Source organism: Ochotona curzoniae, unplaced genomic scaffold (assembly GCF_017591425.1).
Source record: "Ochotona curzoniae isolate NIBS_2020 unplaced genomic scaffold, NIBS_Ocur_1.0 scaffold_4683, whole genome shotgun sequence".
In the NCBI taxonomy this organism is placed as follows: Eukaryota; Metazoa; Chordata; class Mammalia; order Lagomorpha; family Ochotonidae; genus Ochotona; species Ochotona curzoniae.
Window position 1 is genome coordinate 6,718,594 of NW_024467121.1, and position 22,960 is coordinate 6,741,553.

Sequence of the window (22,960 nt, forward strand, 5' to 3'; positions counted from 1 at the left end):
ATCCCAGATGCCCGCAAGCCAGAAACTTGGAATACAACTTTGGTCTTCTGTATGGGTGGCAGGAACCCAATGCCTTGATCCATCACAACTGCCTCTCAGGGTTGACAACAGCTGTTAAGCTGTAAGCAGGAGCCAGAGCTGGGTATCCAATCCTGATAACTCCATTGTAAGACACAGGCAACTTATCTTAACCGCTAGGTTAAATGCCCACTCACAAGTGTTTACTTCAAGCAGTTAAATGTATACACAGTACAACCTTTTTCAGTGTTTATAATGTATCTAATTAAGATAATCTTTCTTATGCACTTCCATTCTGAAATGTTTTACTTAGTAAGTAAATCAATTTATAAGCAAATACAGATTTCTGTTATTTGAATTTTAATCTTTAAAATATTTATTTGTGTCCACTTTCTAGAATTACATTCCTTACACAAACATTTGTACATTTCTTAAATTTCAAACTTTAATATGCAAAAAATAATGCTGTTAAAACAAAGTATTTCTTAAGTTTTATTTTATTTGAAAGGCAGAGTTATAGAGTGACTTGGGGAAGACAGAGAAAGAGATCTTCCATTTCAGAATCATCTCTCAAATGGCTTCAGTGGATGGAGCTGGCCCACACTGGAGCCAGGAACCAGGAGCTTCATCCAGGCTCCCAAGTGGGTGCAGCGGCCTAAGTTTTTAGGCCATCTTCTGGCGCTTTCCCAGGAGCATTAATAACAAGGAGCTTGATTAGAAATGCAGCAGCCGAGACTGGAACTGGCACCCTAATGGAATGCTGCTGCTGCAGGCAGCAGTTAACTTGATGTGCCACCACACCAGCCTCAAATTGTAAAAATTACTGAATGTAGAAAATATTATTCTACAGCACAGGTCCAACTGTTAAGATATTTTTTGTTGGTATCCATGGATCCAGCCAAACAGCAGTTTCTATGATTTGAGAAAATCGTTTTAGAATAGATTTCAAATCCAGAACCAAAAAAGGAAAAGAATCTGGTAGATATTCAGTGGAAGGCATCTTGAAGCTGATGGGGTTCTGGACAGCTCATCTGTTTGCAGCATGACTGTGAATCTGTTTGGTGCAGCTGAGGGGACCTTGCTCTTACGGATTGTGTCGCAGAAGGTGAACCACACAGATGCGGCAGGCTTCTCATGAGAAAAAGCACCAGCCAACCTTTTCTCTTCCCTCATTCTCTCCCTCTCCTTCTTGCCTCTTACCTTTCTCTTCCTTAAACATACACCGGGACAGTCTATACGCATATGGAACAATTAGATACATGATACTTACCAAAATAGTTTCAACAAATCTATGCTTCACTTTCAGTTCGATAGCTGAAGCCATGGGTTATTCTGGCTGATGCCACATTAGTGAACTAGAAAACTGAAAAGGTGGGCTTTGTAATTTTAATTTCAGTATAGAAAAAAAAAAAACAAATAAATCAACCTGCTGTTAAGGAGTTAATTGTGTCCACTATCTAAACTGTTTGACAGAATTTCTGAGGTGATTGGTCAGCTCCGAATTTTCACATTCGTTTTCTGGTGAAGTGAATATAAATTTCATAATCTGTCTATATGAAAAAATGTAAATTTAAATCCTTTAAATCATTTACTGAATTCAAAGACACATTGTTATTTATTGGTTCATGTAGGGAAATTTTAATCCACATAATTCAATCTGTTCTTTTCTCATTACATGTTAGATGGAATATGACTGCTTTATTTCTTAATTCCTGCAGCTTTAAATGAACATTTGCTTCCACTTTTTAAAATTGTATTTATTCATGATCAACATTAATTGCTTTTCTTAAAAATAGAGGTTAAAACTGACTAAACTAGGTTCCAGTATGTTACAGTGAAGCCCAGAGGGAAGACATGGCTTTTCTGAAATATACAAAGACCTTCCTAGAACTAGAGTCTGGTTAGGTACAAACATTTGATATTACAGATCATAAATTTATTCTTAGGCATATTCCTTTAGTTTTATAGGTATCATGTTGTGCCTCAAATAGATAAGAAAATTATGGCTTGCATTACTGATGATGGTTCCAGTATTTCACCCCATTCATTCAAGAGTATTCTTTGTCACTATGTTGATGACAGACTTTGTTTATTTGAAAAGTTTAATGATATAACCTTCACTGAAGGCAATGTTTTGAGATTTATCTTTTTGAGAACCTCAATTTCTTGGTAGCATAATTAGACCTTTTAAAGCATTGAGTTATTATCATATTTTTGATATTTTGATATATTTTGATGTTTTCCCCTTGATACAATATTTTAAAATGTGTTAAGAATGGTACTAAATTATGAAAATGTTAGTTACATAGAAGCTGAATTATTTTCTATTTAACCTAAATGTTTTGAAGAAAGCTTTTAGGGGGAAAAAATCCAAAATGTACAAAAATGCATTAATTTTCTAAATGTTTTAGGCAACACTGTATTATTGATTTTTTTTTAGATTTCACTTTATTTTTATTGTAAAGGCAAATTTAGAGAGAGAAAGAGAGACAGAACGATCTTGCATCTGCTGTTTCACAGCACAAATGGCCACAACAGCAGAGCTGAGCTGATCTGAAGCCAGGAGTCAGGAGTCTCCTCTGGGTCTCCCACGCAGGTACAGGGGCCCAAGGACTTGATCTATCCTCTACTGCCTTCCCAGGCCATAAACAGGGAGTTGGACTGGAAGCAGAGTTAACAAGATATGGGATGCTGGCACTTGAATGTGGAGGACTAGCTTATTGAGCTATAGTTCTAGCCCCTGAATCACTGATTGTCAATCCTGTGGTTTCAGTTTCTTTAACGTAGGTGGCATTTCACTTTCCCTCACATGCTAAGGTACAGACTCCTCTGAAATGAATTTCAAGTTTATTTTAAATCTTCACTTACAAACTAGTCTACATTATTGGTGGGGAGGGAGGCGAGAGGTAGAGGTGTTATTTGTCTGACATAACGAAACAATGACCATTTAAAAATAATTGGTATTTGATTTGATAATCAATAAATTAAAATAAAATCTTGCTATCCCTTTGAATTTGGAGTCTGATGCAAAGCACAATTTGAGACCATGAACTGCATGGTTTGGATGCGCAAGAACTTGACCACTGACATCATGAGTCCTAATTTATGCCTACCAGTTAAGTTAGCCAATAGAATAAATGCATGAGCACATAGGTTTTATAATCCTTATTCTCAAAGGTCATGTTTAAGCCATTTACATATTTCTCTCCACTGCCCAACTATTGTTTAAAAAACTTAAAAGCATTAAGTTCTATTTTTACTCAAAAATACTCATGACTAACCAATATGGGGTAGGGGAATAGAGAGAATGGTTTTTAAAGGTATAGGTGGTTTTAAAACGTCTTCTAACTTTCTTTTCTCTAAAAATTAAGCAAGAATTTCATGGACTGGAATAGGACACATCCTTTATTTTAGGCTGGCATAGTACTGATGCCGTTCAAAACTTGTGGCTACCTCATTTCTTTCCTCCGTATGCATATTCCAGGAATTTTTCAATCTAAAGGTAAACTTTCCTTAGGTCTTCTTTGCACAAAAGTAGAAATATTTATATACCATAAAGAAAATATTTTAATTCATAAAACTAACAAAAGTAGCAATGAGGCCTTTGGGAAAAGTTGACCACATAGATCCTGTAAAAGCCCCAGCCCATTTGAATGGAAATCACAGTTTCAGGGGCCAATATTAAATTGGTTTCTAGAAGATATTAACCAACCAGTGGAAAGGATACAATGTGTTTCAAAACTAAAACATTGCTAAAAATTATACTTTCCAGTTCTTCAAATAAATTCTAGATTCTTGAAGAGAAAAACAAATTTATCAATGGTCTGCCTAAATTGTACAGTTTAGAAGTACAATACATAATTAACATGAAGATGTTTGGTCTTTATTTCATTATTTTCAGCTGCACACAATTATTCTTTTAAAAGTCTCTTTGAGGCCGAATCTAGTCTATTGGCTTTCAGTGGAATTATTACAAGTTTAATGAAAGTTCCAATGCTTATTTCATTGATCAAAGAAAAAATTTTAAATAGTATTTTTCAGAATATGCTCATAGTTTTTCTAATAATATAAAATGCATTAGTTTTGTTTATGAAACCAAGGAAACCTACATCTGGGTAGTCATGCCTTTTAATGATTATACTTCCATGTATTTCAATAGCTTGTCAAAAACACACATGTTCTACATTTAAACAAATATTTAATCCTGTGCTTCCTTCAAAGGGAGTTGAAATAAATGTACCTGTAGTAGGAAATTTTAGTTTTTTTTTTTAGCAACAGAAAACATTGTGGTTAAAATCTTTCTGAGAGCTGGAAATGTATCCTTAACTTGGGCCTAACACATGAATATATTTAGGCAGTAGAGGACAAACATCCTTCGAGAGAAAGTACTTACATATGGCCCAGAGAGTAACGTGACAGCTTTTATGGAAACAATCCTTGTGAATTTCCTAACTTTTATGCCTGCAATCTTGTGTTAATTTTCCTGTTTTAAAATAACCCTTTATGACCCTTTAAAATCTGTGTTTGTGCACTAATGCTTTCTGGTTTTGACACAAATTCAGTAGGATTAGAATGATCACCTCAGGTGCTATCAGAGTGTTAGCAGTGTTAGACTAGCTCATAGAATATACATGTAATCAACATAAGGTGCTTGGGTGTTAATACTGTTTAACATTTGCACAACTTTTTCCTGTAAAAAAAGGATAGTACCTGGGTAAGTCAGATTATCTTAGTATTTTTCAACTAACGGGTCATTGAAAAGAAGCAAAGAAATCAGAATGAAAATGAAGAGATGAGAAAAAGAATATGAACGTGATTAATAGGGGTTTGTTTCAAACAGACCCCAGGGAGACTTTTCAGCCTTCAGTGCTGCTCGGTTGTCACGGCGGGGACGGCTGGGCACGAGCTTTTGAAAGCCTGCAAAGGACGGAGGAAAGTCACTCCACCTGCTCCCGAGGCTCCAGACTCCAGCCGCTGTTCCCAGGGACCCGGTGCCAAACCGAATCTGATTGCATAAAACCCCCTTCCCCAACTCCCGGACGCCTAAGTGAATTATGCCGAGCAAGTTTCACCTTGAGCTGACGTTGCCAACAATCGCTGCTGGACTGTAACAACAACTTTCTCCTTCGTAATCCTCCACTCCCTCCCTCATCAATTCACATTTGTAACTTTTCAAGTTCTTTTGATGGAAAATGCCTCATCTGCTTTGCTTCGCGGGTTCTTTCTTTTTCGTTTTTAAGAATCTTTCTTGTTCCCCAAGCCAAGTTCGTAGAACCAGAAGGGTCGTTAGAGTTTTTACATTCTTGAATCTCTAAAGTTACGGCTATTGCAAACAGGAACTCACAGCTGAGGAAGATCCTGCCACTAAGTGCACTGAGATAATCATCTAAGCGTTACCAAGACTGTATGAAGTAATTATAACACCGGACCCACAAAAGGGGTGTACAATATGTGTATCTAGATGGGATTGCTTCGGCAAGGTGCTTATCTGCAGCGACGGGGACGGTTTTCAAGCATCCTGTCAAACACGTGCAGGAATAACTAATCTCCCAGTTGTAGGGCTGGAGTAAAACACTCGCACACACCATGTGCCTGTCCGTGCGCGCGTGCACGCACACACACACACACACACACATCACCACCAAGTGAGCACTTTAGTGCCTTATTCCAGAAGAGGCAAACAAAGTAAAAAATAAACAACTGTAGGACTAGCTTGCTAGTCTCACTTTTAAGGGCAGTGCTGCGGGGTTAAGCTAGTTCATTAAAGCACACACACACACACACACACACACACACACACACACACACCAGTTGGCTTAAACTGGAGTTTCCCCGCAGGATCTCGAGCTGCAGGAGGAGCGGGGAGGCTGGGTTTGTGGGTCGGTGGGGACCCGGTGCCAGACCCGACACCTCCCACCACTTCCCCGAGGAGCTCTGCGGGAAAAAGAGCCGACGACCGTCCTAGGCGAGAGCCGAGGGGAAGAGAAAGTGCCCGGCGCCTTCACAAAGCGCCCATGGCCGCCCCTCTCGCCGAGCGGCGGCCGCGAGGAGGACAGCCGGGAAGAAGCGGCGGCGGGCGGGCGCGGGGCGCGGGCGGCACCGGGACCGCAGCCGCGGGCGGGCAGCTCGCCGCCGGGCACGTTACCCGGGAGGCCCCGCAGCCCCCGCCGCCGCCCGGATCGGCGCGCGCGCGGCCGCATCAGCTGAGCGCGCGGCGCGCGTCACGTGGTGCGCGTGTCGAAGGTCACGGCGCGCTCACAATGGAGCTCTCGGAGTATGTGCAGAAAGGCTTCCAGATGCTGGCGGATCCCGGCTCCTTCGACTCTAACGCCTTCACGCTTCTCCTCCGGGCGGCGTTCCAGAGCCTGCTGGACGCCCAGGCGGACGAGGCCGTGTTAGGTAAGCCGCTCGGCTGTGAGCTGGATCGGCCTGGGTGGAGGGGCGCTCCAAGAAGAGGCGCTAGACCGAGCTCCAAGAGGGGGAAAGCCCCGGGAAGAGGAAGTCTCCGGGCTGTGCCCTTCGCTCCGGACGGAGTGTGGGGACGAGGCTCTGCCGGGACCCGGAGCGAACTCGGAGCATTGTTCTGGCCACCCTTGGCACCTGCACAGAGCCAGCCACCCGTTCCGGGCCTGCTTCCCCACCCAGTCTCTTTGTTCCTTTGTAAAGCCCGTATTCAGATCTCGTCTGCGGCCTGAACCTAGAGGGTTTCCAGCCTGGTGTGAGCCGGAGGCTGTTGTGAAATTTGGACTGCATCTGGGGAGCTCCCCGCAATTCCGGCTTCCTGGGCCAGGCCGGCAAAGGTTCCAAAGGGAACTGTTTGGGAACTAACGGCTGGGTCCAACAGTGTTGACAGCCTCTAGTCTACTGAATGCCCCAGCCCTGGAGCTTCATAGGTTTTGCCCAGGTTCTTGCGCCTGGAACCTGGAAATGGGCGCAGAATGCTTTGTTCCGCACTGGTTACCTGCTGGGGGTGCGGATCTCTGGAGCGAGCTGCTCCCCTGCGCACGAGTATCGAATGAGAACATTCTTAAGACACGTAGCTTTCAGATGATTTGTGCAATATCCATAACCCAAGCCGATTTTTTTTTGGGTCTTTTTCTGTAATTTCGTGAGCAACACACTTGTACAAAAAAGTTTGAAAGTGGAAGTTCTTTCAACTAAAATAGTAACCACCACCTGGGTTCATCTCAAGGGGCGGGGACAGGACTGTGGGGACCTGAAAATACCGATAGGATTTTGAAATTTGCATTTCGCATTCTGAACTCCTGTATCATTTCTAAAACTTATACCATGTAAGCTACTTGTTTCTTTGTTTTTCCTTTTCATTTATTCTGTCTAGTGTTATGTTTTTTTTTTTCCCTTTTGCAGTCATAATGTCTTGGAGAAATAGTAAATATATTAAGGCAAAAATAATAGAAGCCAAGTAACAGCAGAAATATTGATGTGTCTTTACTGTTTTGCATTTGATCTTGTGGCTCATCTCATTTATTGATTGACACTCCCTTGGTTTGATTTCTTCTTGTTATCTTGCTGAATGAGTTTTTCTTTTTTTAAAAAATCCAGATTAAAATACCCCTTTAAGGACCCTGGCTGTACTGAATTTTTCACTGGCATCCCTGGCAATTTGTTTCAGATCACCCAGACTTGAAACACATTGACCCAGTGGTTCTAAAACATTGTCATGCAGCTGCTGCGAGTTACCTATTGGAGGCAGGAAAGCACCGAGCTGACAGACCAACTCTGAGGTACAGAGCTTATTTAAATAGCCATTTATTTTCAGATTAGTACCTTTGTGATTCTGATTTCAGTTTTGCTTGGAGACTAAACTTTGGCTTCCCTTCTGCCACACAGCTCTTTTCTGGAAGACTGTAAATTTGACCGGGAGCGAATAGAACTGTTTTGCACGGAGTATCAGGTTACCTACTTTATATTTTAAAAAGAACAATTACTGTATTTCTTCTACTCTGTTTTCAAAGATGTGTTCTCTCTCTCTCTTTCTCCCTCCCCAGAATAATAAGGATTCCCTGGAGATCCTACTGGGAAGGTAGGTACTGTGTAAGGGATCCAAGCTGAGGCATTTTTCACTTGTAGGTAGGAATGGAAAGAGCTAGTGTCCAACAAAACAGGGACAAAAACCTGAGATCCTGACTCAAAGAAAAGAGGCCAAAGGGCAAGGGACACAATTGAAGTTAATGTTTTTAAAGATGAAGTTTATTGAGATAATTTTAAGGTGCTCTTTTACTCTTCAGAACCTGAAAATTAAGCATTGTAAATTCAAAATGGATTAAAGTGGGGTGGGAATGGGAGGTAGACATCTTTGTAATCAGGATGAATACTGAATGTTTTTCTGTAGATACTATGTACATGGTTATCATCATATCTTTCAGTATAGGTAGATCTCTCCCTCACGTAACTGATGTTTCTTGGCGCTTGGAATATCAGATAAAGGTAAGTTGAACAGAATATTCTCTAAGAGGATTTAGGGAGATTTCAATAAAGGCTGGTACAGATATGTTGTGTGGTGTTTTTTCTTTCTTTCTTTCTTTTTTTAGACCAATCAGCTTCATAAGATGTACAAACCTGCATATCTGGTGACCTTAAATATAGAGGTATTTCTAGATAAACCCTATCTAAAAATGAAGTGGGTGGCGAAATGTGACATTTCTTGATTTAAATCAGCCTCCTTTTTCTTCCCTAGAACACCGATTCCCGTTCCTCCCCAGGGCTTAGCTTTAGTTGCAGCATGGAGCAGCTGCAGGTATGGTATTAGGATCTGTGAATACTACTCTCTTTTTGTAAACCTTCACTTGGGAATTGTACTTATGGAACGTTCAAAAGGAACAGTTGAGCATCAGCAGATAATGAAGATTGACTGGGAACTTGAAAGGAAAGCGGGTTTCAAAAGCAGTGTTTTAACCTAGGTTCACTTTTGAGTTGAAGCTGGTTAGATTTGCTGCACACTGGCTCATCCCTCTGAGATGCTGAGATAGAGTGTAGTGTTAGTTGCTTCCCTGCTTGAGTTGGATGTGATCAAGCAGAATCAAGAGCTTGGCTTTGCTCTCAGAAAGTGAGTTAAACTTTCAAAATTGGGTTTTTTACACTGACCTGAAATGGCTTTTCATGAAGAAGGAACAACACAAATTCTAAAACTGCTTCTATTATCCATGTAAGAGTGGGAAACTTCAAAACCACCGATTAACAGCTGGAACAACGATTTACTTCTTACACTTAGAAAAATGAAGATCATTTGTGACAATTTAGATGAAACTGGATTTTTTCAAAAGCATATTCTGTGAGTTATTTTGACGTAACTTTTAGACTTTAAATTTTCAGAACATGTATCTCCAGCATAACCTTTAATAGCTTGAGAAATTTAGTTTAGATACCCTTTGCCTGTTGAGGTTTCAATCAGGGATTGTGCCTCCAGCTGAGGACAAAATAGCCAATTTGGAGGTGAGATTACTTAAAAGGAAACGTTTCCTTTGATGGCTCCTGGTTTCCCAAAAGGTTAAAATCCTACTAAGTTTTAAACAAGTTTAGGAAGTGCCTCCCGACGTCTTTTTTTCATTGCTTTTTTCGAACTTGGATACTATGGTTCTGTGTTTCACCCTAAACCTGACACTGTATACTTCTTGTAGGATTTGGTGGGGAAACTTAAAGATGCTGCGAAAAGTCTGGAAAGAGCGACTCAGTTATAACTTGGGAAGTTAACCATCCGCCCCAATCTAGAGGAAAACCAGCCCGGGCTCTGGGAGCTGGACGTCCTCCCTGGAGCTCAGTCGGAGACATTTCCCCTGTCACTCATCAGTCCTGACAGGTTTTCCACATGTGTGAGAGGGGTTAAGAAGGAAAATCTGCCTACGCATTGCAGTCATCTTCAGTAGGAACTGTACATTTCTCTTCTTTTGATCTTTTTCAAGTCTTGTGAAAGCAAGCAGACAGCATGACACTCCGAATAAATAAGTTGTTTCTACATAGAGTACTGATATTTTGTTGGGATTTGACTTTGTTAATTATTAGTTTGTGTGATGAGCTTGATAACAATGAGCGTTAACTTTTTTACGACCGCCTTTCCCCGGATTAAAGTTAAGCGTAGCGGGGAGAGGGTTGCTATCTGCGGGGTTCAGGGGAGACCCCGACTTCTCCCGGGAAGTCGGCGCGTACGCGGTCGCCCGTGGCGGGAGCCAGCCGGGACCCGTTACCTGCGCCCAAGGGGCTCGCCCACGGCCCGACCCCGAGGCCACCGGGCCCCGGGGCGAACCGCTGCCCGCGCGCGCCCCGCCTCGGCCGCCGGCGGGCGAGGAAGGGGCCGGGCGGCCGCCGTTGTTTCTCCGACTCGGGCGCGGGTCCCGCTCGGCGCCGCGGGCGTCTGGGCCGCAGCCCCGTCGGGTCGGCACGGCCCGAGCCGGGGGTGGGGTGGCGAGGGGGCCCCCCGGCTGACGTGTGAGCCAGCGGGCGGCAGAAAGAAAGAGCGCGGCGGGGGGCGGGGGCCGCGCGGGGCCGGCGCGATGCCCGCGCCCGGAGCAGGGTGGCGCGAGTGGCGCTGTGGAGACTCGGCCGCCACCGCCGCGGCGCAGGCGGGGGGGAGGGGGCGGCCGCGGGCCCGACTACACCGACACTAATTCCCAGGCCGCCCTTAAGGAATGAGGGGAGCACGTGACCCGGTGGGGGGGCGGCCGGGGGAGGGGGCGGGCGGCCGCCGAGCCATTTTGGAGCCGGTGTCAGTTTCCACTCTGCCTTCAGCGGTGCATTTTTTTTTTCCACCCTCCCCTCCCCCTCCTCATCCTTCCTCCCCTCCCCCCGCGTCTCCGCACGCACACACACACGGCGCCCCCCGCCCGCCCTCCTCTTCCTCCCCCCCACCTCACCCCACAGCAACTATGATGAAATAATAATCGTAGTATTAAAGGCAGAGATCGGGGTGAGACAATGGGGATGTTGGCGAGGGCGCCCCGATCCGGATTAGAAACACCTCCCGGCCCCGCAGAATAAAACCCATCGCGGCCCTCCGCGCGCTCCCTCCCCCGAGTGCCGAGCGGGAGGCGGCGGCGGCCGAGGAGGAGGAGGAGGAGGAGGAGGCCCCGCAGGAGGAGGAGGCGTTGGAGGCCGAGGAGGAGGAGGAGGCCGAGCAGGAGGAGGAGGAGGAGGAGGAGGCCGGGCCCGGGAGGCGGCATGAGCCGAGCACGGCGGCCGCGGCTCCTCTCGGCCGCGCTCGTTGCCCATTGACAGCGGCGTCTGCAGCTCGCTTCAAGATGGCCGCTTGGCTCGCATTCATTTTCTGCTGAACGACTTTTAACTTTCATTGTCTTTTCCGCCCGCTTCGACCGCCTCTCGCCGGCTGCTTTTTTCCGGGTACGTAGGAGGCGAGGCGCCTCGGGGACGGGGGTCGGGGGGGCGCGGGGCCCGCGCGCCGCGGGGTTCGGCCGGGCCGGCGGGGGGGGGCAGGGGAGCACCCCCACACACACCCCACCCCACCCCGTCCTCGGCCGCCCGTCCGCCCGCCGGGCCGAGGGCGCTGACAGCGTGGGCGCCGACCCCGCGCCGCCCGCCGGCCCGCGCCCGCGCGCCCGCGCCTCCCGCGCCTCCCGCGGCGCCGCCAGCGACCCGCAGCCCGCGCCGCCGCCGCCAGCCGGGCTCGGCGCCGCTCCAGCCGCCGCTCCAGCCGCCGCCGCCGCCCGCTCGGCCGGCCGCGCCGCGCGCCCCCACGGTTTAGTTCCTTTCTCCGCCGAGCGCCCCCCGGCACCCTCGAGACGCACATGGCCCCCGAGGAGAGCACTTGTAGTTGCGGTCCCTGCGGCTCGGCTGGCCACGGCGCCCTTTGTTGAGACGTAGATTGGGATGAAACGGGGACGGGTTCCTGAAATCGGGAGCTGCCTGGGTCAAGTGGCTCCCCTCCTCTCCCGAAGAAAGGGCTTTTCGGGGGTTTCAGCAGCCAGGGAACGCCCCCATTTTATAGGGACGGGTTACGTGGGGGGCCGCGATCCCGCCGCGGTGGGTGTTAGGCAAGAGGGAGCCCCTGCAGAAATGTTATTAACTTAACTTGGAGGGACACTTGTGTGAAACTGGATGGCTGGTAAGATGGCGGTTCCCAGTTTCCAAGGTCTCCTGCGTTTGTGTTTAAAGGGGTAAAGTTTTCAAGGTGGTATTTGCTGGGAGTCTTGGACGAGTGCTGTAAGCATCGCTCGGGACGTGCTTCTTGGCGAGTGGGCATTTCATATTTGGAGCTGTTTTTGGAGTGACGACGGTGGCTGAGCTTGAGTCTTGCAGGAGGGTCGCTGCTGCTGTTGGTGGTTGTTTCCCCCCCTCCCTCCCATTCCCTTTCTCTCTTTCGCACCCCCCTCCCCTTCTCCCCTCTCGGAGATCACAGCTTTGCTCTTGCCCTCTTGGGTGGGGTGCTGTCGGAATCCTGACTCCGGTCCCCTGCGTTTTGCAGGCTTTGCTAAATGTCAACATAGGTCATGTGGTAAAAGGATGCTTTGGGAAAGGGCTAAGAAGTTGATTGCTGCTGGGTACGCAGTCATTTGGGCTTGACAGCGGGGAAAGCATGATCTTCTCCCCCCAGAGATTTACAGTTAATAATTGGAAGTAAACAAGTGGAGAGACTTTAATCATTTCCAATTGCAATAAAAGGATTTAGTGGGCTTAGTGGTCACGGTTCAATATTTGAAAGCGAAGCATGTATTAGCCCCGTCCCTTAAAGAGGAGGCAAAATTCCGGGCACATTTATCTGTATGCAGGTGTAGTTGGGTGTTATGCAGGATATGATGAGTAGTTCAGTCTATATTTTGCAAGAGCCTTAACCCCAAGTTCTGGAAACATATCAGAAACCATGCTAAAGATTCAAGGATGTACAATTGTTGATAGTGGGTAGCAAGTTATGAGGCTATGTTAACACTTGAGTTTTAACTGAGAAGTCTCTTGGAAGTTGACTTTATGAACAGCATTGTAAGTGTTTTTTAATGCTTAAGTTCATTTTCATACATCTGCTCCCCAAGTGTAGCCAGAGATGTTTGAGATAACCTGCCAGTGCAAATTATATGCCTATTAGCAATATCTTTAAAGCCATATAAAAGTCGCAGTGTGTGCTTGTGTGCACACACATTCACATTTATCAGCTTTGTAAGAAAATTGAGGGTTTTATTGTGTTTATTATATCTGATAAACCCAGTGCTACTCCGTCACTAAATTCTTGGATGCTGAGTGTCCCAGTAGGCCAGATTCTCCACCCGAACCAGGGTGACCCCAACTTAATCCAGACTCATGCTGGGCTGTGAGCCTTGCTGGGTTATGGAGTTCATTTGCATTTCTTAGATTGCAGGTAGTCAAGATGATTGCTAACATAAGAACTTACTTCTGTTTTCCTTCATTTTGACATTACTAGCGTTAGGCCTCCAACTAAAAGCTGATAGCCTCCAGTGGGTATGTTACGACGGCAAGCTTTTATCATTGTATATCTAAGGCATTTTTACTTGCTGAACTGCAATCTTTGTGTGAGAAGCTTGAGATTTTCAGATATAAAACACCAGAGATGGTTTCTCATGCTTTCCCAAGCATGTCAGAGTTTGGGAAATCATTAGGTTGCCAGTACATTCAAACAGTAATTTAAAAAAAAAAAAACCTGATTTTTATAAAAGTGAACAGTGATGTTTATTACCACTATAGAAAATGAGAGTAGGATTTTGGCCAATCCTTCTGAGCTGAGGTAGACGAATTATGTGATAAGATGTAAGATGAATTTGAAAGTGTTTTGACTTATATGCGTAAAGCCAGCCGGTAGATAATCTGCCACCAAGATGTGATTGTTGTCCATGTTCACACTGGTGGTGGGGTGGTGGTGGTTGTCTGTACAGTAGAGAAGAAATAAAGGCAGCTGTTCTGGTTGACATCGCTTCTCAAACTTGATGATCAGTGATGTTAGTCGTAGTGTGCTTTCACAGGCAGACAGAAATGTCACCTGCTTGTCTTTCTAGGAAAGATTCTGTGGTTTCACAAGGAGACTTTTCTTTAAGTGCCAAGAGGGCTGGTCTTGAATCACCACTGCTGTTGGATTTCAAGACTGCTGCTCTGTGGGGACATTGCTGTGTCCATGTAGACTGCTGTGAACAGTGTGGGGACAGTGTTCTCCCCAAGGTACCTGAGATGTCACCTGTGACATTATCTGGTTGAGTTAGGTAGTCGCCACTGGACTCAGTTTGGTAGAAGCTTGCTTTGTCTTTATGAAGCCATCTTTTGAAGCACTCAACTCTTAGTCATTGAGGTGTGTTGTTTGGCATTTTTCTCTTCAGTATTAACATTTCCTAAGAATTAGAAACTCAGCTGTATCTTATTGCAAGTTTCCCACATTTTGGAGGTTTCTATTCAAGGCAACTTTGTGTTTCACTCTAGCTTCTTGAGCTCTGCCTTCTCAGGTTCTGGAGTGGAGCAGGGGAAGGAGAGGGCTAAGAAATGCATTTTTCAAGAATGCCGTGCAGAGTGATTGCCTTCCCTGGCCGTCCTCTGGTGCCTGGCGGCTGCCAGTTCCCACCAGGACACTTCTGTGATAGATGGGATCTTTGAGGGTAGCATTCGTCCTGTGCAGCTTTGGAAGGAAGGGAGGCTCGGCAAGTGATGCTTGTTTTTGCTCTGCTGTCCTTCCCGGGCTGACAAACTGCTGCTTTGGCTTTGGAGAATGGGCTCGTCATATGGTGCCACACATACTGTCACAGTCCTACCAATTGGATTTTCTTAGCTGCAACAGTTTGTTCAAATAAAAGATAGGGGGTCTGTCCATTCCTCTTCCTCCTATAAAACAGTTCATTTTTCAGACTTTGCCAAACTTTGTGTCACTCAATTCAATCTACAGGAGAATTTCATATTAGAGAAGGAAGCTTTGAAGAGGTTCAGTGCAATAAACGTCTCTGCAGTTTCAGCTCTGACAGTTTCGTGCTAAGGGTATACAGTTGGTGATTCTCGAAAGATCCCTTCGTGAAAATTTTGACCTAGTGAGTACTAACGGGAGAGACTGAGTCACGATATGAAATAAGCTCTCCGCGCCGCGTCTACGTGAGAAGAGGCCCCCAGGAGCGTCCGAAATGGCTGGGAGTTGGGTTTGCCTCTTCCTGCAGCAGTTGCAGCTCCAGACTCCGGTTCCGAGGCCCGGACCGGGTGCCCCGCCGCGGCCCTCCCGCCGCCCCGCCCCCGCCCGCAGCGCCCGCACCCACCCCGCCCCCACGGCCCCGCCCCCCGCCGGCCCCTCCCCCGCGCCACCGGCCGCCCGCACGCCCGCACGCCCGCGGAGGCTCGGGGCTCGGCCGGGCTCCACGCGGAGTTGCAGCCGTGGCCGGATGCCAAGTGTAAGTGTAAGTTGCTATGGAAACCCCTACCGAGGCGAGTTCCGAATCCGGAACGAGACTGAGTCCCCGGCGCCGCCAGATCCGCCCCTCGCATCCCGGCCCCGGGCGTCCGCTGCGCTCAGGCCCCAGCCCGAGGCCGGCCGAGGTGCTTCTCCCGAGGCCCCGGCACCCAGCCCCGGAAATGCCAGGGATGCAGATAGAGCAGGACCTGTTTTCCCTTTGTACCGTGTGAAAGCACGCCAGGTTCAGATTGCTCCTGCCGTCTCAAGACAGGGTGAACCTGGGACCTTCGTTTGAGCATTGTAAGGAAGTTGACTATAAGCCCGGAGACCTGGAACAAGCCCTAGTGGTAGGAAATCTCTGAGGATTGTGTGGCAAGTGCAGCAGCCCTGAGGACGGATGCAAGAAATAGACCCCACCCCAGACCTTGCCTTGTGTGTCCAGGAATGACCACAGGTCAGATGAGTTGTCTCTCTTCACTCGTTCAGCAGGCTTGGTTCAGTTCTGAGGAGTACCTTCTTCTTGGTAGCACACGTTGGGACAATCCATGGTGTTAACTGAGTTGATGGACTCTGGGCCACTGTGGGCTCAGTGGCTGGGAGTAGGAGATCCTGTGGGCGTTGTCTCTATGAATAACGGCCATGTTTTCTGTGTCTTGCAGGAGCTTTGATCAAGCAGAAATGCATCGAACAACCAGAATCAAGATCACGGAGCTAAATCCCCACCTAATGTGTGTGCTTTGTGGAGGATACTTCATCGATGCCACCACCATCATAGAATGCCTACATTCCTGTAAGTACCAAGCTTCAGCCCTTGGGAATGGTGGTACAAAGAGGTGGAGTCATTTTCTAAGCTATGTGTAGTGACTTTTTGTTAATACCTATTTTATTACAAGTGAGAAGGGTGTGAACAGCCTCAGGATTATCAGCTACTTTATTGAATTGGAAATGCCTTTCAGCATTTGCCATCTTCCACCAGTGCTTGGCTTCTGATACTGATTTTAATGCTTAGGCCTCTAACTCCTAAACTTATAAAATTTTTACATGTTCCTACTCTAGTCTGTAAAACATGCATTGTGCGTTACCTGGAGACCAGCAAGTATTGTCCTATCTGTGATGTCCAAGTTCATAAAACCAGACCACTTCTGAATATAAGGTAGGAAAATTTTGAAATTCCCTCTTTGTAATTGCTATTGGAGTTTCATAATTAACTGAAGGCAGCCTTGTTTTTTCTTAACACAAAAAAAATCCACTCTTGAGTGTATGTGTTTTATAGAAGGTAGTCCTTTAATTTCCTGCTATCTTAGTAGGGACCAAGTCCAGACAAAATTTAGTATTATTCCAATGATTTTAAAATTTTTTCCATCGATTGTTTTAAAACTGAAGTGGTTTTCTATTTTTACATGGTTTTTATTGACTTCTTGACAGATATGAATATTTGTAAAAGGATTCCCTGCTGTCTTAGGTCTATATTCATATTAGCTAATTTAGGAACTTGAATGGTAGCAAGTCTCTTGATTGAGTGAATGTGAAAAAATTATTAACTTACGAAGTAGCTTTATTTTAATGACCAAAAGAATATTATTACATTAAAATTTCATGATATTTATTTTGTCAGTGAATGGACCGCATTACAATAATAATACTGCCAAAAGAAGTTATAGAAACTTTCAGTCACTTTTTGTTTTTCTCATACTAACTGTAATATATTTTATAATTCTTTCTTAATTTGTCCTTTTTCAGGTCAGACAAAACTCTTCAGGATATCGTATATAAATTAGTTCCAGGGCTTTTCAAAAGTGAGTAACTTGATTTAAGAATGCAGTTAGCAGGAGTATTCATTGGTTTTTACCTGCTGTACTAAATGTTTACATTTGTTCCTTTCCCCCTTCAGATGAAATGAAAAGAAGAAGGGATTTTTATGCAGCTCATCCTTCAGCTGATGGTAAACTTTTTTGGTGGGGAGGGGGTGAAACTTACCAGTAATTAAAATAGCAAAGTTGAGTCTATTTATTTATCTGCTTTGATTTTCCTATATGTAAAATATCGCTAAATGTTTGTGTTTTTTAAAATTGAATCTCAAAATGTCTTTATAGCCGCCAACGGCTCTAATGAAGACAGAGGAGAAGTTGCAGATGAAGATAAGAGAATTATAACTGACGATGAAATAATAAGCTTATCCATTGAATTTTTTGACCAGAACAGGTAAACTCTCTAGGAAATGTATTTTAGGTTAATATACATTAGGTACATTGTTTCACTAATAAATTTTGTTTCTTAGATTGGATCGGAAGGTAAACAAAGACAAAGAGAAATCTAAGGAGGAGGTATGTTACAAGAACATGGAGAAGAAACATTGAGTTCTAGACCTGATAAGGGTTATATGTGGCCCTTTCAGTTTATTTTGTATAACATTGCTATTCTTTGAAAATAATTTAATCTATGTTTAATGTTTCAATGTAAAGTTCACTTACTACACATTTTTACCTATAATAATAGTTAACTCAGTATAGTTGAGAGTTAAGTCACATTCAGTTCTGGTGTTGATACTTTATCATATTCAAGCAAGTAAATTAAAACTTTAGCTGACAGTTAAGAATTGAAAGAAACTTTACTTTTATGAATGTGCTCTCAGGTGAATGATAAAAGATATTTACGATGCCCAGCAGCAATGACTGTGATGCACTTAAGAAAATTTCTTCGAAGTAAAATGGACATACCTAACACTTTCCAGGTACCTACTTTATGGCCCCCATATATTTTATGTCGATTTTTAATTTTTTTCTTTTTGGAATCTGAACCCAAAACTGCAACAGAAAAGAAAATTTATATACCTTCTCTTTTGTGCTATGAAGACAAATCCATTAATCATTTCTAGAAGTAGTTTGTCTTCATTTGAAGTTTTGAAAGGAATTCTTTGTTCATGTGTTTGGAGAAAAAAAAATTAAAGTAGCTGAATATACATGGCACAAAAATATAGATTTACCTTTGTTCTTTTGTTACTTTAATAGTTGAAATGTTTTTTCTGTAGATCGATGTCATGTATGAAGAGGAGCCTTTAAAGGATTATTACACACTCATGGATATTGCTTACATTTACACCTGGAGAAGGGTGAGTAGCACATCTCAGGTCTTGGTGCTAAACTGCATTGAAGAGCTAAGAGTGACTTCTTGTTCCCTTTTCACTTGGTAGAATGGTCCACTTCCTTTGAAGTACAGAGTTCGACCTACTTGTAAGAGAATGAAGATCAGTCACCAGAGAGATGGACTGACAAATGCTGGAGAACTGGAAAGTGACTCTGGGAGTGACAAGGCCAACAGCCCAGCAGGAGGTATTCCCTCCACCTCTTCTTGTTTGCCTAGCCCCACTACTCCAGTGCAGTCTCCTCATCCACAGTTTCCTCACATTTCTAGTACTATGAATGGAACCAGCAACAGCCCCAGCGGCAACCACCAATCTTCCTTTGCCAACAGACCTCGAAAATCATCAGTAAATGGGTCGTCAGCAACTTCATCTGGTTGATACCTGAGACTGTTGAGGAAAACCATTTTAAACCCCGATTTATATAGATCTCTTCATGACATTACAGCTTTATAGATGCTAATACATGTGACTATATCGTCCAAGTTGTTTTCTTTTGTAGTATCATTAAATTTGGCTATAAAAGATGGACTAGATGTGATATTTGTATGGACGTTAATTGAAAAGATTGTAACTGTAACTATGAAGAATTGGTTTCTGGGAAAGCAGGCAAGGATTTTTTCTATGTGTTAGGAAAGATGTGAAACGGTTTCTGTAACCATGTTTGGACTTGGAGATACTCTGCAGTGGATGTAAACATTGGGCCATAGTTTGTTAATCTCAACTAACGCCTACATCACATTCTCCTTGATTGTTCTTGTTATTACGCTGTTTTGTGAACCTGTAGGAAACAAGTGCTTTTTACCTTGAAATTCAACAAATGGAAAGAATATGCATAGAATAATGCATTCTATGTAGCCATGTCACTGTGAATAACGATTTCTTGCATATTTAGCCATTTTGATTCCTGTTTGATTTTTACTTCTCTGTTGCTACGCAAAACCGATCAAAGAAAAGTCAACTTCAGTTTTACACTCTGTATGCCTAAAAGCGGGTACTACCGTTTATTTTACTGACTTGTTTAAATGATTCGCTTTTATAAGAATCAAATGGCATTATGCTTGTTGTACAATGCCATATTGGTATATTACATAACAGGAAACAGTATTGTATGATATATTTATAAATACTACAAAGAAAACATTGTGTTTCATGCATTCAGAAGTGGTTGTTAAAATTCTCCCAACTGGTTCGACCTTTGCAAATACCCATACCCTATGTCGAGTCTGGTTTACCAACACGGGATGTTTTTTAATTGTGGATATCAAAGTTTAAATTCTGTTGCATTGGGAGCAACTGCAAATCATAATACCAACTTCTCCAGTAATATATGCCTATTTTAAAAATTGTTGCATTAAAAAAAAAAACTTAAGGCATACGAAGTAGTGTCCTAATTTTCTATCGGTTATGATGGGCTTAACTGTTTTAGAATGCATACTTATGACTAATGTCTGAAACAAATTTTAAAATAAACCAGCAAATTACTGAAGGGAGACATTTTATCTGGATATTTTAATAAATGACACAGCAGTAATTTCACATTTAAAAGTTGCTTTAATAGTTAACAGTGGAATATACCCTCTCTGTAATGTTTGGAAATAGAAGCGATGTACTAGGAGCTTCTATAGGCCTTTTTAAACAGAGCAAGCATGTTGAATTTAAAATATGGGTAACCACAGCAAATTTGTTTGTGTTTTGCTTTGGTCGAACTTGGGGTATGTTCATCACTCATCAGTTACTTGTGAGGGTGTTTATTCTATATGAATATTGTTTCATGTTTGTATGGGAAAATTGTAGCTAAACATTTCATTGTCCCCAGTCTGCAAAAGAAGCACAATTCTATTGCTTTGTCTTGCTTATAGTCATTAAATCATTACTTTTACATATATTGCTGTTACTTCTGCTTTCTTTAAAGATACAGTAATGATGTTTTATGAAGCCACAAAATACATATATTTTTATTTTGTTCTAAATTTGTACAGTTCATTGTAAGTGTTGTTTCTAATTATAGATGTAAAATGAAATTTCATTTGTAATTGGAAAAAATCCAATAAAAGGATATTCATTTAGAAAATAGCTAAGATCTTTAATAAAAATTTGATACGAAAAGCACAATGTGCAGAAATTTTGGAAACCCTGTAGTGAATTACAACAGGAAAAGCTAAAGAGAATACATTGCTGTCTTAAAGTGATGTTGCTAAAAAGTACATGCTTTGTTGTATATTGCTTGAAAGCTCATTGAAAGATGTATCTGTTTATTTACTCTACAATCTTTGAAGTAAAACTTACCAATGTTTGCCAATTTGGGTGAATTTAACTTATTTATCTAGGCTTTTCTTCTGTTTTTAATGATGTCATCAAGGATAAAGAAAAGTTAGGTAGCAAAATTTTCAAGTAGTTTTTTAAAATCTTGAATGATGATGTACATAAAGAATGTTAAAAAAGCCTTTTTCAGAAGCTAAAAAACGTTACTATTGATACATTGTCACAAAAACTACAAGATCAACACAACTAAAAAGACTTGGCATCTCTGTGATGGTTTTAGTTTTGAAATTACTTATTTAAATATCAGATATTGTATCAAATGGCTTAGCACTATTTTACCATACTTGAATGGTGAAAAGCCATAGTTTTTCATCTTACCAAAGGTATTTCATCTAAAGTTTCATCTCTTATTAAAACAGCAAAAAGATTTTCATATTCTTAACCAACCAGACCCTCACAGTTCTAATGATTAAGATTTAAAACCTTGCTTAATTACCACTTTAAACATTGTAACATTACAGAAAACCCATGTCAAAGCTCTCAGTTCTGTGAGAAGATTCAAACCAGGCTACATGAAAAGTCAGTTTTAGTTTTGACTTGAAAACATTTTAAGATCTTGTCATATAAAAGTACCAATAAAATATTCCACAGAACATTCTTGATTTCACAGATTCTTAGCTTAAATGCAAAAAGAAAACCAAAGCTGACTGCTGCTGTGTAAATAGTGATCTATCTTGCTTTACATATGCATACCACTTTACAAATACTTTCTGCTTTTCAAATTAACGGCCGTTAATTGCACTGAGTTGGAAAAAAAAAGTTGCCTTCCGTTGACTTGACCTACCAAATCATGCTGCTTCACTTCCATATCCCACTATCTGTGCAAAAGTTGGGATTTCTGGAGATAAAATGCAACAGACAGAGTAAGCTGGTTAGGAACTTCCATCTTTCTCCAACAGTTGAGGTTGCTTGTGAAGTTTTTCATTGCACTCCTTGTACAGGCCTTTCAAAGGTTTATGAAACTTCAAAGGGCATCTAAAGACCCTGGTGAAGGGAAAGAGATGAAGATGTTTCATCTTTTAAATTCATGACAATCTGAGGAGGGCATGGGATTTTGAGTTTTGAAGTAACCTGCGCCTAGAACTCAGTTTCTCAGAGTCCTTGAGTGAAATGTTAATTCTTATCTGTATCTTACAGGCTCGATAAATGCCTCATTTCCTCTCCATTGCATTTGGAATGATAAAAGTTCTGATTTATTATTTAAATGCCTACATGAAAATGGAGGCTCTTAAAATAGATGGTGATTTCTCCATACAACCTTCTTGTGCTTTGTCCAAAACCAGGTCTTCATCAAATTATGTTAAAAATGCCAACTTGGGTCATTTTGGAGCTGTGCATCTTCTAACAGTTTACTAATTAGCCACTGCTCAGTAACCACATTCGCCTTTTAGACATCTAATGTGGTGTGAAGATCACAGAACCCAGCTCTCTAACATAAAGCTCTCAAGTTAGATGCGTCATTTCATTCGAGGATATCTCAAGTATAGAATGAACAGCAGGGGACGATTTCTCGAGTCCCTTCCCCTTGCTCCCGTCCCCCGCCCCCGGGCCACATCTTTAAACTGGGGTCACAGAGTCCAGTGGGTTAAAGGGAGAAACAGGATTCACACATTCCTGCCTCCCAGTAAATCAGACTCGGGGAAATAGCCCGACAAAGACCTTAAGACAGCCGATCTCGCTGCAAATCTCAAGATCGCCCAGTTTTGATTGTGAAAGTCTCTGAAATTGTTTACACAGTCAAGTGCTTCCTGTTTCCGCAGTTAACTTTTTTTTTGAAAAACGTTTTTTTCTTCTTCTTTTGGTTCTTGAAACGGATTTCCTTTATTTGCACCAGTTTCTTTTTCTTAGTGTGCAATTTCTAGAGGACTCACATGAAGAAGTTCCTCAACTGTCTTCATCAGGTCGATGACATCAGAACTCATTTGTCCCTGCCAAAGCTACTTTTGGGATCCCTGTTAGTTTTCTGAAGTTCACCTGGAAAACTCATCCGAAGCTCTTTCTCTAATACTAAACGTTCAATAAGAACTCCGATGAATGATTTAATTTAGTCAATCTGACAGGAGTAACTTCCCATAACAGCAGGTCTTGTTCCCTTGGCGTAAACTGCATCGCAGCGGGACTATTCCTCCTGGCACAGATGGGTC

The 22,960-nt window shown here is 43.2% G+C and overlaps 2 protein-coding genes across 3 annotated transcripts; both read left to right on the plus strand.

Moving 5' to 3' along the window:
- The first annotated feature begins 6,249 nt into the window (after window positions 1-6,249).
- COMMD3 (COMM domain containing 3) lies at window positions 6,250-9,991 on the plus strand. The gene is made up of 8 exons (XM_040967907.1): window positions 6,250-6,417; window positions 7,652-7,763; window positions 7,870-7,933; window positions 8,028-8,062; window positions 8,406-8,466; window positions 8,571-8,627; window positions 8,717-8,776; window positions 9,657-9,991. Exons 1-8 carry the CDS (start codon window positions 6,279-6,281, stop codon window positions 9,714-9,716), a joined length of 588 nt encoding a protein of 195 aa, XP_040823841.1. The 5' UTR covers window positions 6,250-6,278; the 3' UTR covers window positions 9,717-9,991.
- A 750-nt stretch (window positions 9,992-10,741) lies between these two features.
- BMI1 (BMI1 proto-oncogene, polycomb ring finger) lies at window positions 10,742-20,377 on the plus strand. Of its 2 annotated transcripts, XM_040967906.1 has the most exons (11): window positions 11,179-11,370; window positions 16,012-16,142; window positions 16,409-16,505; window positions 17,093-17,148; window positions 17,244-17,294; window positions 17,446-17,554; window positions 17,631-17,676; window positions 17,985-18,083; window positions 18,381-18,461; window positions 18,543-18,681; window positions 18,764-20,377. In XM_040967906.1, the coding sequence occupies exons 2-11, from the start codon at window positions 16,031-16,033 to the stop codon at window positions 18,769-18,771; spliced, it is 798 nt and encodes a 265-aa protein (XP_040823840.1). In that variant the 5' UTR covers window positions 11,179-11,370; window positions 16,012-16,030; the 3' UTR covers window positions 18,772-20,377. The 2 variants fall into 2 exon arrangements, with proteins under 2 accessions (XP_040823839.1, XP_040823840.1); XM_040967905.1 differs by having other exon boundaries at window positions 10,742-11,370; window positions 18,543-20,377.
- The last annotated feature ends 2,583 nt before the right edge of the window (window positions 20,378-22,960 follow it).

Excerpts from the sequence above, each read along its gene's own strand:
- BMI1 (XM_040967905.1), top strand. The coding sequence starts at position 16,031 with ATGCATCGAACAACCAGAATCAAGATCACGGAGCTAAATCCCCACCTA. Across the intron at positions 17,677-17,984 it reads AAGAGAAATCTAAGGAGGAG|GTGAATGATAAAAGATATTT; the intron begins GTATGTTACAAG and ends ATGTGCTCTCAG. Across the intron at positions 18,084-18,380 it reads ACATACCTAACACTTTCCAG|ATCGATGTCATGTATGAAGA; the intron begins GTACCTACTTTA and ends TTTTTTCTGTAG.
- COMMD3 (XM_040967907.1), top strand. The coding sequence starts at position 6,279 with ATGGAGCTCTCGGAGTATGTGCAGAAAGGCTTCCAGATGCTGGCGGAT. Across the intron at positions 7,934-8,027 it reads TGTTTTGCACGGAGTATCAG|AATAATAAGGATTCCCTGGA; the intron begins GTTACCTACTTT and ends CTCCCTCCCCAG. Across the intron at positions 8,063-8,405 it reads CTGGAGATCCTACTGGGAAG|TATAGGTAGATCTCTCCCTC; the intron begins GTAGGTACTGTG and ends CATATCTTTCAG.